General features: G+C 37.1%; 2 protein-coding genes across 2 annotated transcripts; one reads left to right on the top strand and one right to left on the bottom strand.

Moving 5' to 3' along the window:
- The first annotated feature begins 4,876 nt into the window (after positions 1-4,876).
- On the top strand, positions 4,877-6,388 carry LOC125207234 (glycylpeptide N-tetradecanoyltransferase 1-like). The gene has a single exon (XM_048106490.1). The coding sequence runs from the start codon at positions 4,877-4,879 to the stop codon at positions 6,170-6,172; it is 1,296 nt and encodes a 431-aa protein (XP_047962447.1). The 3' UTR covers positions 6,173-6,388.
- Positions 6,389-7,837: 1,449 nt separating this feature from the next.
- LOC125207233 (putative late blight resistance protein homolog R1A-10) lies at positions 7,838-11,970 on the bottom strand. The gene is made up of 3 exons (XM_048106489.1): positions 11,653-11,970; positions 8,729-11,023; positions 7,838-7,967 (listed from the first exon to the last, which is right to left on the bottom strand). The coding sequence occupies exons 1-2, from the start codon at positions 11,960-11,962 to the stop codon at positions 8,730-8,732; spliced, it is 2,604 nt and encodes an 867-aa protein (XP_047962446.1). The 5' UTR covers positions 11,963-11,970; the 3' UTR covers positions 7,838-7,967; position 8,729.
- Between the last annotated feature and the right edge of the window lie 537 nt (positions 11,971-12,507).

The following is a 12,507-nucleotide window of genomic DNA, read 5'->3' as shown; positions in this document are numbered from 1 at the left end:
CAAAACATCATCGTCGTCTCTCCCATCCAATGGAAGAGGCAACTCAGAAACCAAACTCAATGGATGCTTGTGATAGTTGAATAAAAATGAAAAACTTGCCGTGGTCTCCGGCATCTTCACTATTGCTGGCATGTTTGTTACATCCGGGATGTTGTCAAGACCTTTTTCTCTCATCACGAAAGGTGTGATTAACTCCTTCGATATGTCATGTGCATGTAGCGGAAATTCAACCACATCGAAACCATCATCATCTCTGCCTCTGAAATGATCACCAATATCATATATAACGCTAACTTTTCTTAAATTGCTAACTTGCTAACTCATCAACGTAGTGTATTAAAAATATCAACACGATCACATTAAAATGTCAACATATATTTGTATTGACATTTAAATATTAATGTCAACAAAATGTATTATAATACTATCAACGTATTCAGTATCATTGTGTTGACATTTTTAATACACTACGTTGACGAGTTAGCAAGTTAGCAATTTAAGAAAAGTTAGCAACGGATCACAACACTATCATATCATACATACTTACAAACATACACAAATTGGTTAGTATGACATTCTTTTTATCTAAATAAGCGCAAGACAACAAGATGAAGAGCTGGTAAGTGTTAGATCTTACAAATTTGAGTCTTCCTCTGCTATCTCCGTAGTCGTCGATGCAACACACCTGATATGCGCAAAGAATCTGCAATCACCACAAAAATACATCCAACTTGTTCTATCTAATCTTTTGAGACAGACATCACAATTGAATATATATTTGCGATATTCCATTGGAAAAACGAAGGCAAGAGAAAGATGATGGTGGTGGTATCGGAGATTGATGGGGAGAATGAGGGGCAACGATGCACAAGTTTTGTGGACCATAAATTCACATGTTGAGCATATGTAAACCATGTCCACATCATCAACGCCACAACCATCACAATAAAATGAAAATAAGGGCTTTCTCATTAGTGTCAAAGGGTGATTAGGGTGACTCGGGTGTTCAATTTGTCTCTCCCCCTCTAATATATCATCAATACTTATTCTTTTGCATCTCAAGTCGAAGTCGAACATACAGATTGAACACTGGTACCCTAGCACCTTACCAAGATCGGACGTACACATATCGCACCAGAGGCCCAATGAACGGTGGTAATCAAATAGGTCAAGGGGATGGTCAGGGTGTTTAGGGTGCAAAATTTGGCTAGGTAACTCCCCACATTTCTTGTGGAGGATAATCCTATTCAGACAATTTTGCACCGTGCAAGCATACGCCACCTCCAAATCATTCACGGGAATACCACACCCGTAACAATTTGGAGTCTCGTCTTTACTCACATTTTCAATGAGAATCAAAGGATGTTCGTGGTAGAAACGGTCAATGACCTTCTTCTCCATGATTGAATGTCTATGGTGCAATGCAAGAACAGGTCACAGAATTACTGAAAATAAGCGAGCAAAATATTAATATAAATTCGTTAGAGAAGCATGCATTAACTACACAACGAACATATAGTAGTTTGAATTCTCTCAAAAATACCTGTATCCACATAAACACTGCAAAATCAGTGTATATGTAATCAGAAGAAATTTGAGTGGGAGATGTGGAGTGCAATGTGTAACAAGTCATGATTAAACCACTATATATAGCGTAAAATTTGAACAAAAATATACCTTAGATATACATGAAATGAAAGTAAAGAATAAAGAGGATTACCATTCTAGACAGAGTAATATGTGGGCCTTCTCACCTTAGCTGTACATGAGAGTAAGGAATAAAGAGCATTAACATTCTAGAGAAAGCAACTTGTGTATTAACTTTGAAGATTTAATTTTGTAGAATTGATGAAATCTTTATATAATTCTACCTTGAACTAATAAAACAAGATTAATCGATATTGAATTGCGTTTATTGACAACCAATCAAACAACAATTTTGAAAATACAACGTCAGGATGTTTCAAAATGATCGAAACTTGGGAAAATGAAGCTAGGAAGAAAAAGAAGGTTGAACCTTACCTCACAAATTCTTTTGAACTCGAAGTTGAAGGCCTTATTAGAGATGGGCCACTCACACCTTAAAAAGCCTCGTAGGGGGAGGGTTATCCACACTTGTATAGATTAGATTGGATCATCACCAAGGCCTCATAAAGGGGAGGGTTATCCACACTTATATAGATTAGATTGGATCATCACCAAGTCGATGTGAGACAGAATTGAGAGAATTTAACACGCCCCCTCACGTATGGGCCCGAAAGGACATCGGTCTTCCATCACGTGGATAGGCAATGCAAGAGATAAGAGAGAACCATCATCGATGTGGGCCGGTAAGGACATCGGTCTTCCACTCGTGGGGTAGATAAGAAATAAAGAGAAATTCATCATCGACTTGGGCCCGCTCTGATACCATATTAGAAATGGGTCACTCACCCCTTAAAAGGCCTCATAAGGGGGGGGGGGTTATCCACACTTATATAGATTAGATTGGATCACCACCAATTCGATGTGGGACAGAATTGAGAGAATTTAACACCTTCATTGCCGAATTCCTCTTGCTCATCTACTATTCTTTGAGCAGAGTCCACCTCAGTGGTCTTACAATCTTCCAACTCGATTGATTGAAGTGTTGGTATGTCTCCTATGCTCGAAGGAATCTCCCAAAACCAAAATAATTTCCGGAGAACAAGGTACCTGAGGTTGTGAAGATACTGAAGATTGCTGAGACAGTGATCACATCCCTCGGTTGAGGTTTTATTATAATATAACTTTAACCTTTTGATATTGGGGATTCTTCTAACCACCCCCTCGCCGAAGTTGAGATTGCTCATTACAATAAGATTGTGAATTTTTAATTTAAATCTGATACTAATAAATTGTATAAGTGTACATAATTTTAATGCATATTCACGTGAACCGTGATCACACTGTATTAGGGGAGTGATCAATTACTAACTCATCATTTAATTGCTAACTACAACTACGTTGAAGCCATAGAATTTTAAAAAACGTGTGGTCTACAATTTGCCACGTGTAATTTTCCTTTTTATTAATTAAATCGAAACAGATAAAAAAAAAACTTCAAATTAGGGTTTTGGATGAAAATGTCAATATAGTGTTTCGAAAATATCAACACAATGCTTTGAGAATATCAACACAATGCTTTAAGAATGTTAACTCAGGGCTTATATTGACATTCTACATGTATTATATTGACATATTTTATATAGTATGTTGACATTTTCTGCTATACGAAAAAATTAAAAAAAAAATCAAATTTTGACTTCGGAACATATGCATGTAGGATATCATTGGAATCCTTATAAAATTATCTTTAATTTGATATATGTTTTACGAATTTAAAGTTTTGAGATTTCTTTGAAAAGTTAGTTATAACTAATTTTGTAGTTAATTGACATTAATACTCAGGGTTGATGATCTAGGCCCTTAATTTGAATATCTAATGGTTATTATTTAGTTGTAGTTAGCAATAAAGTGTGAGTTAGCAATATAACACTTCATCACTTATTATGTGTTTATATACCCATATACTACACATATATTATACGTATATAATAAAATAGTTTTATACGAGTAGTTTACAATTGTAGAAACGATTTTTCAGTTGATGTAAAAATAGTGGGAGATTTAAGTCATATTAATATATCATGCATGGGGTGCGTTATATTGCTAACTATTTAAATTGCTAACTCTGCTAACTCGTCAATACAGTGTATTAAAAATTTCAACACGGTGACATCAAAATGTCAACATATAATATCAACACATTATATTGATAAAACAAAATTATGTGTTCACATTTTAATGTCATCGCGTTGATATTTTTAATACACTGCATTGATGAGTTAGCAAGTTAACAACTTAAGAAAGTTAGCAATTGATCACACCCCTCATGCATGGAGCGTATATATGGTTACGTAAACTAGTGGAGTAGTATATATGGGATAATTATAATTTCCATATTTAAAAAAATTTCATTATCAGCGTGAACATGTAATCTTACAGCTGGAAGTGGGCCCCTCTAAAATTCCATTTGTCAATATATTAATGGTAGGACACACCGCACAATATTTCCACCTAGGTATGTGTAGTCCATGGAATTTTTTCTCATCACGAGATCAGTTGCAAAACTAAATAATTTATTCGTAGTATGGAATAACAAATTGCAAAGACAGCAACTTTTCATTTGACTTCTACTTAAATTATTTCAATGCTTAATAGAAAAAAAAAACTATCGATTCAATAACTCATGAACTCATCAGGATTAAGTTTGACATATCATTAAATCACCCACCAAATTTCGTTTACAAAATTTCAGCTACGTTGATCTCCATTGCTTCCTTGCGAATCGGGGGTTAAGGTGACCCATTCTTTCAATCTCCATTTCGGTTGACTTTAATCTTTAAATTTGAACTTTTTATTTGTTCGATTTCATGCCTATATTGACCTTTTTTATTTGGAAATTTGTGTGCGACTTTTAGATTGAAAAGTGATTTATTGAATTGAGCTTCTATGGTTCAAAACTTCAAATATTGCATATGATGAGTGTGTTAAAATCACTGGAACGTTGACTGTGATTATTGTCTCTGATGGTGTTTCTTAGGAATGGAATGGAATGAAAATTTCTTTGCATTTTCATTTCATTCCGCGCTTTATTCATCGCACCAAACAAAAGAATAGAATGAAAGTAGGAATCACGTTCCATTCATCATACCAAGAAGTGTGTTAGTGTTGAAGCATTCAGTCCTGCAATCTGATGAGTTAGTTTCGTATTGTTAAGCTGCATACATTATGTTAATGAGCGAGGATTTGATTTGTATCTTTTGGCTTATTCAGAAATATAAGTTCTCAGAGAATGGCTGACAACGATGCTCCAGCTCAAAACATTACCTCTAACAAGAGTAATGCATCTTCGGAGAAGGATATCGAAATGTCAATTGATGCATTGGCAAGTACAGTTCAAGAAACCTTCTCATTTTCAAAGAGACATAAGTTCTGGGAGACCCAACCGGTTCGCCAGTTTAACGATATTGGAGATACGAGCCTTCCTGAAGGGCCGATTCAACAGCCTACACCACTATCTGAAGTCAAGCAAGAGCCATATATTCTTCCATCTGCCTATGAATTGGTCACTTGCAATATGGATTCTGAGGAGGTGTGTAGTGAGGTTTATACTTTATTGACCAATAACTATGTTGAGAATGATGGTAGCATGTTTAGATTCAATTACTCGAAAGAGTTTCTTAGATGGGCACTCTGTCCTCCTGGTTATTTCCCGAGCTGGCACGTTGGGTTGAGGGTTAAGACTTCGAAGAAACTAGTTGCATTCATTAGTGGGATCCCTGCAAAAATTCGTATCCGGGATGCTGTAGTGCAGCTTGCACAGATCAATTTTTTGTGTGTTCATAAGAAGCTCCGGTCTAGAAGACTAACTCCGGTCATGATTAAGGAGGTTAGTCGCAGGGTTCGTATGGAGAATATATGGCAGGCGGCTTATACTGCTGGTGTTGTTTTGCCTACACCGATTGCATCATGTCAGTACTGGCACAGGTTGTTAAATACGAAGAAGCTACTTGATGTTGGGTATATTAGACTTGATGCATTGACGAGCATGACCGGCTATATCAACTTTAACAAGTTACCAGAGCAAACCGCAACTCCCGGCTTCAGAAAGATGGAACCTCATGATGTTGCTGCAGTTACTCGTTTGCTCAGGGAATACTTGAAGCAGTTTGTTGTGGCGCCAGATTTTGATGAGAACGACGTCGAGCACTGGCTGCTCCCCAAGGAAGACGTCGTGGATAGTTATCTAGTCGAAAGTCCTGAAAGCCACGAAATCACTGATTTCTGCAGTTTTTACTCGGTCCCCTCTTTGATACTTGATAGCCAGACGCACTCAGTTCTGAAGGTGGCCTACTCCTATTACAACGTATCCACCAAGACACCGTTGCTTCAATTGATGAACGATGCCCTCATTGTTGCCAAGAAGAAGGACTTCGACGTTTTCAACGCTTTAGATGTTATGCAGAACGAGATATTCTTGCAGAAGCTCAAGTTTAACCCCGGGGACGGGAAGCTTCGTTACTATCTGTACAACTATCGGGTAAAGCACATCCTGAGATCATCGGAGCTTGGCCTCGTGCTCTTATAGGTTCATAGGTTATGCTGTCACCAGTGAGCAATTATTTTGTACAAGTGGTGTTTTTTCTCTATTCTTGGAAGACTACTATCTTTGGTATTCCCAAACCAAAAAAATTAGATGAATCTGTTACTGAACATTTGTACATTGCATATTCATGCTAATATGCACATTATTATCAATATCTATTTCCACAAGTAAAAGCTGAATATTACACCAGTTTAGCTAACTCTCCCCAAGCACAACACAGTAACATGATGCACATTCTAACCCACAGTAGCATATAATTTTCCACATGACAAATATCACATCTTCTCTTGATAGTGATGTCACTGAATGTGAGATGGTGATTAGGGTGAATCCCATCCAACACATACCGTCGCCCGAATTTGATGTTTCTGTACCCACCGGATGCAGTGTCGAGGCAAAAAAGGTGGAAAGAAAGGTCACACTGGCGGCAGTGATACATCCACCCCTTTGGATTCATTTCTTTCTCACACGAGTCACAAACAAAGTTGGAGGGATGGTCGAGAGAGGCGTCAAATGACAACATAATTGAATGGTGTTTGTCCCATTCACGACTCATAGTACGGAGGAGAAAATATGGGTGTGACACACACATCACATATCTTCAACTCATCATCATCATCATCTCTCTCATCCATCATATTGTTGAGATCAACTTCATCATCTTTACTGGAGAACTCTGAAACCAAACTCAAAGGATGGTTGTGATAATTGAATAAAAATGAAAACCTTGCTTTGGTCAATGGCATCTTCAACGTTGCTGGCATGTCTTTTACATCTGGGATGTTGTCAAGACCTTGTTCTCTCATCACAAAAGGTGTGATCAACGTCTTGGATACATCATGGCCATGTAGCGGAAATTCAATCACATTGGAATCATCCTCATCATGCCGTCTGAAATGATCGAATAAGATATTTTATCTAGTGTTTACTAATCAAAAGTGTTTTGTAAGTTATCAAATCAAACAGAAAGAAAAATATTGCTATGAGGAACAATCAAACTTACAAGTTTGAGTCTCCTTCGGTGGCAGAAGAATCTGCAATCACCACAAAAATACACCCAACTTGTTTTGTCTAATCTTTTGTGACAGACATCACAAGAGTATATATCTTTCCAATGTTTCATTGGAAAACTGAAGGCAAGAGAAAGATGGTGGTGGTGGTATCGGAGATTTATGGGGAGAATGAGGGGCAACAATGCACAAGTTTTGTGTACCATAAATTCACATGTTGAGCATATATATAAGCCATGTCCACATCGTTAACACCACAACCATCACAACAAAATGGAAATAAAGGCTTTCTCATCAGTGTCAAAGGGTGATCAGGGTGACTTGGGTGTTCTACTTGTCTTTTCCCCCCTAATATAGCATCAATACTTATTCTTCCGCATGTTAAGTCGACGTTGAAATCACAACTTGGACATCGGTAGCCAAACACCTTACCAAGATTGCACATGCAAATATCACACCAGGCACCCAAAAGCTGGCGGTAATCAAACATGTGAATGGGATGCTCAGGGTGTTTAGGGTGCGAAATTTGAATAGGCAATTCTCCACATTTCTTGTGGAGGATAATCCTATTCGGACAAATTTGCACCGTGCAAGAATATGCCACCTCCAAATCATTTACGGGAACGCCACACCCATAACAATTTGGAGACTCATCTTCACTCACATATTCAGCGAGAATCAAAGGATGTTCGTGGTCACAACAATCGATAACCTTCTTCTCCATGACTGAATCTCTATGGTGCAATGCGAGAACAGGTACAAAATAACTGAAAATGAGCATGTATCAATATAAGTTTGTGAGAGTAATGTGAGCATGCGTTAACTAAACAATGAAAAGGAAAAGTTTTTAAGTATAGAAAAACATATAGTAGTTCGAATTCTCTCAGAAATACCTGTATCCACAGAAACAGTGCAAAATCTGTGTATATGTAATCAGAAAAATTTGAGTGTGAGATGCGGAGTGCAATGTGTAACAGGTCATGATTAAACCACTATATATAATGTAAATTTCGAACAAATATATACCTTAGATACACATGAAATGAAAGTAAAGAACAAAGAGGATTAACATTCTAGACAAAGCAGTATGTGGGCCTTCTAACCTTAGTTGTACATGAGAGTAAAGAATAAAGAGCATTAACATTCCTGACAAAGCAATACGTGGACCTTCTATTAACTTTGAACATTTAATTTTGTAGCATTGACGAAATCTTAATATAATTCTCTCTTGAACAAATAAGACAAGATTAATTGATATTGAACAACATTTATTCACAACCAATAGAACAACAATTTCAAAAATCCAATGTTAGCATGTATCAAAATGATCAAAACTTGCAGAAATAGTCTTAATCTTGAAATGAAATACAGTACTAGGAAGTTATTAACATTTAAGTCGTGTAAAAAAATTAAATACAAATTGAAGAACATAACAATAGTGATTCCGAAAGGATAAATATTATAGCAGCTGAGTTTTGTATTTAAAATAAGTGTGTGAAGTGGGAAAGGAAAAAGGTTGGGCTTTTACCTTACAAATTCTTTTGAACTCGAAGTTGAAGGCCTTCATTTCCTAATTCCTCTTGCTCGTCTACTATTCTTTGAGCGGAGTCCACCACAGTAGCCCTACAATCTTCCAACTCAATTGATTGAAGTGTTAGTATGTCTCCGATGCTCAAAGGAATCTCCCGAAACCAAAATAATTTCCGGAGAACAAGGTGCTCGAGGCGTGGAAAGTGGGTCTTGTCCGTCATCCATCTCTCTATATCGCAACTTTCAATCAGCAAGAATTTGAGACTACGAAATTGACCTTCAAATGTTTCCCACTCAATCCCAACAAAGGAGTCCATTTTCAGTTTGAGAACTTGAAGATGAGGCAACGAACCTATCGTTATCTCCATGTCTTCCCAATGGAGCATGGTCTTTTCCAACGTCAACTTCTTGAGGGAAGAAGGGAAGATGAGTTCCGAATCCAAATATTTGTGGAAATTATTTGAGTAACGAAAGCCAAGAACTTCGAGTTTGTGAAGATACTGAAGATTGCTGAGACAGTAATCACATCCCTTGGTTGAGGTTTTATTATAATACAACTTTAACCTTTTGATATTGGGGATTCTTCTAACCACCCCCTCACCGAAGTTGAGATTGCTCATTACAAAAAGCGACTGTAGGTTTTCCAATACAAAGACTCCATCTTGCCCATTCATATCACCATTGAGACCGTACGCAGCATCAAGTGTCCCCTCATAGGTCATGACATGCCTAAGTTGAGGCATCTTCCAAAACTCGAAAATGTAGTCAAAACCCATGTTATACAGAACTAGTGTCTGCAAATTCCAGAGAGAAGAGATGGCAGAAGGAATTCTAGACAGATGTTCATCGGTATCGACAACAAAGAATCGCAAGTTAACTAGCCGGAGTAAAAATTCTCCATAATTTTCACTACTTTCTTCCTCAAAGTACTTATCAGAAAAGGAAACCCTCAGCAATCTAAAATTATACGACAAACTCTTTGGAAGATCCCCAATCCAAGTACGGACAAGTGGTGCAGCTTCCAGAGATTGGAGGAGTGTTGTCGGATATTCCCATAACGTGCTTAGAATACGTCGTTGCGAATATATGTCTTGTGGAATGTCATGAATGCTCTTCTCTCTTAGCACAGATAAAAACTTCATTTTTCCGGCTTCTCTCAAACATACATCTCTCAAGAGATCATGGAGTTTGAATGATTTTAGTTTTCCATAATGGTTGCGTTTTTCGACTAAAAGCAGATTTCTATCAACAAGTTCTTCTAAGTACTCTTCTGCTACCTCTTCTAAACTCTTCCCGTCAAATGGTGTTACAAATCCCTCAGCAACCCATATTGGGATGAGTTGAGAGATTGGTGTCTCGTCATCTTCCGGCAATACTCCCAAATATAGAAAGCATGGTTTAATACAAACCGGCAAATTATCATAACTCATGTATAATATTTGCAAGCAACTTTCGTTATCCTCCATGTTCACAACTGAACTTAAGTTTCGCTGAATAGACTCCCAATTCTCTCGTGTTCGCTCAGACTTTGATAAGAGGCCCCCGATCACAACAATTGACAATGGAAGTCCTTTGCAACCTTTCACGATCTTCTTTCCAACGTCCTCCAATTCAAGAGGGCAAATTTGTTCCCCGAACACAGTTTTGGAAAACAGATTCCAACTAGTGGCCTCATCCAAAAACTTCATATCAAGACCATTCGAGTAGTTAAAGTTAGAAGCCAAGTTTGCCAGCCTTGTAGTCACTACTATTCTACTCCCATTGTCGTTATTAGGGAAGAAATTCCTAACTCCATCCCATGCTTTAATATCCCACATATCATCCATCACAATAAAATACCTCCTACCGAATAAATATTTGTACAGTTGCTCTCCTAATTCCTCTTCACTCAAATCACCCGTGTTCCCCTTGCCTAGATGATCGAGGACTTGTCTGAGAATTTCCCTTGCATTATACTCTTGAGAAATCGTAGACCATGCACATAAATCAAAATGATGCCGGACAAGTGGATTTGCATAGATATTTCGAGCAAGGGTCGTCTTACCTATCCCACCCATTCCAACAATCGGGATGATTTGGCGATCAGGCCGTCCTCCAGTGATCTTGTCCAGCATTTGATACAAGACATCATCAAAACCAACCATGGTAACCTTCTGAGCACCGGAAGTAGATCTAGATGAGCCTGCAGCATCAGCAGTAACAGACTTTATGATGCGCATTCTGTCTTGGACTACCATCTTCTCCTTAATCTCAATGTTTATCGAATTCATTTCTTCTATCACCTTCTGCAGACCTGTTGAATACAATATTACCACCAACTTAGTTAAAAATTTCTGAAGAGATGTAAGGCTAACTTTTGTAGTGTGCTCTCTGAGTGTGTGTGTGTGTGTGTGTGTGTGTGTGTGTCCAACAACATACATCTAGTTTGCATACTACATTAAATTCAAGAGACAAATTTATTCTTCACTGTAAATTCAACAACAGAGATCTAGAGCACACACAGAATTCAATTCAACAAAAAATATTCTCAACTGTAAATTCAACAGCAAAGATCTAGTGTGACACTAAATTAATATCAAGTACCAAATTTTACTTTTACTGTAAGTTCAACAGCAGAGATCTAGTTTGCACACTAAATTCAATTCAACAGAAATTATATTCTTGGCTGTAAATTCAGCAACAAAGATCTACTGTAACACTAAATTAGATTCAACAAACTGTTTTACTCTTGATTGTAATCTATAACAGAGATCTAGTGTGACATTGACAATCTTTTTCTTCACTGTAAATTAAACAACAGAGATCTAGTTTGCACACTAATTAAATTCAACAAACTATATTAATTTTTAATGTAAATCAACAACAGATCTAAGTGAGCTTACTAATTAAATCAACCAATGTTGACTGCAAATTCAACAATACCTTGATAGAATTCAGTAGAGCTGGTATTTTCGGCATCATTTGTGGATCGGGCAAGAATCTGATCCACTATATGAGACTCAATCACATCTTCAGCTGAGTAAGCTGCTTTTGCTATGCGAATCTCCCAAATATCTTCTTCTTCAGTGTAGCCGCCGTGGGAAGAATAATGCTCGAGAAATTCTTGGAGGAGAGTAATCGATTGAGTGAGAGATTCAATCTGATTTCTGTGGAGAGAGATTGGAGGGCGAGGATGGCTCTCAATTTGATTGATGATTTGCATTACAGAGACAAGAGCGGCATAGGCTGCCATTTCCAATCTTCTTCCCTACTTTCCTCAGTTTAAAGGTATCTTTTTTCTTCAATTCAAAATGGCAGAAACTAAATTTCTCTTTTATTTATGGAATTATTAATTTTGTAAAATATGTACTTAATTACTCCCTCCGTCCCACTTTAGGAGTCCCGGTTGAATTTAGCACGGGCATTAAGAAATGTAAAAGAAAGTTGGTGAAAAAAGATAATGGAATGTGAGTCCTACTATTTTATATTAGTTTTATAATAAAACATGAGTGGAAAAATGTTAGTGGAATGTGGGGCCTAATACCATTTATGGAATATTCCAACCGGAACTCTTAAAGTGCGACACCCAAAAATAATAAATCGGGACTCCTAAAGTGAGACGGCACGGAGGGAGTAAATCAGTAAAATTTTGTGAAACGATATACTATCATTTTTATATTGATTTTATAATAAAATATAAAAATTATTTATCGAAATAAAAATAAATAAATGAGATTTTAAATTGTTGACAACGTGTCAAAATAGGATAAGATTCACGGATAAGGATATTATATTGTG

This window comes from Salvia hispanica, chromosome 2 (genome assembly GCF_023119035.1).
Source record: "Salvia hispanica cultivar TCC Black 2014 chromosome 2, UniMelb_Shisp_WGS_1.0, whole genome shotgun sequence".
In the NCBI taxonomy this organism is placed as follows: Eukaryota; Viridiplantae; Streptophyta; class Magnoliopsida; order Lamiales; family Lamiaceae; genus Salvia; species Salvia hispanica.
Note: the sequence above shows the minus strand (reverse complement) of the source record. Positions and strands in the feature narration are given on the sequence as shown.

Excerpts from the sequence above, each read along its gene's own strand:
- LOC125207234 (XM_048106490.1), top strand. The coding sequence starts at position 4,877 with ATGGCTGACAACGATGCTCCAGCTCAAAACATTACCTCTAACAAGAGT.
- LOC125207233 (XM_048106489.1), bottom strand. The coding sequence starts at position 11,962 with ATGGCAGCCTATGCCGCTCTTGTCTCTGTAATGCAAATCATCAATCAA. Across the intron at positions 11,024-11,652 it reads CTCTACTGAATTCTATCAAG|GTCTGCAGAAGGTGATAGAA; the intron begins GTATTGTTGAAT and ends TGTATTCAACAG.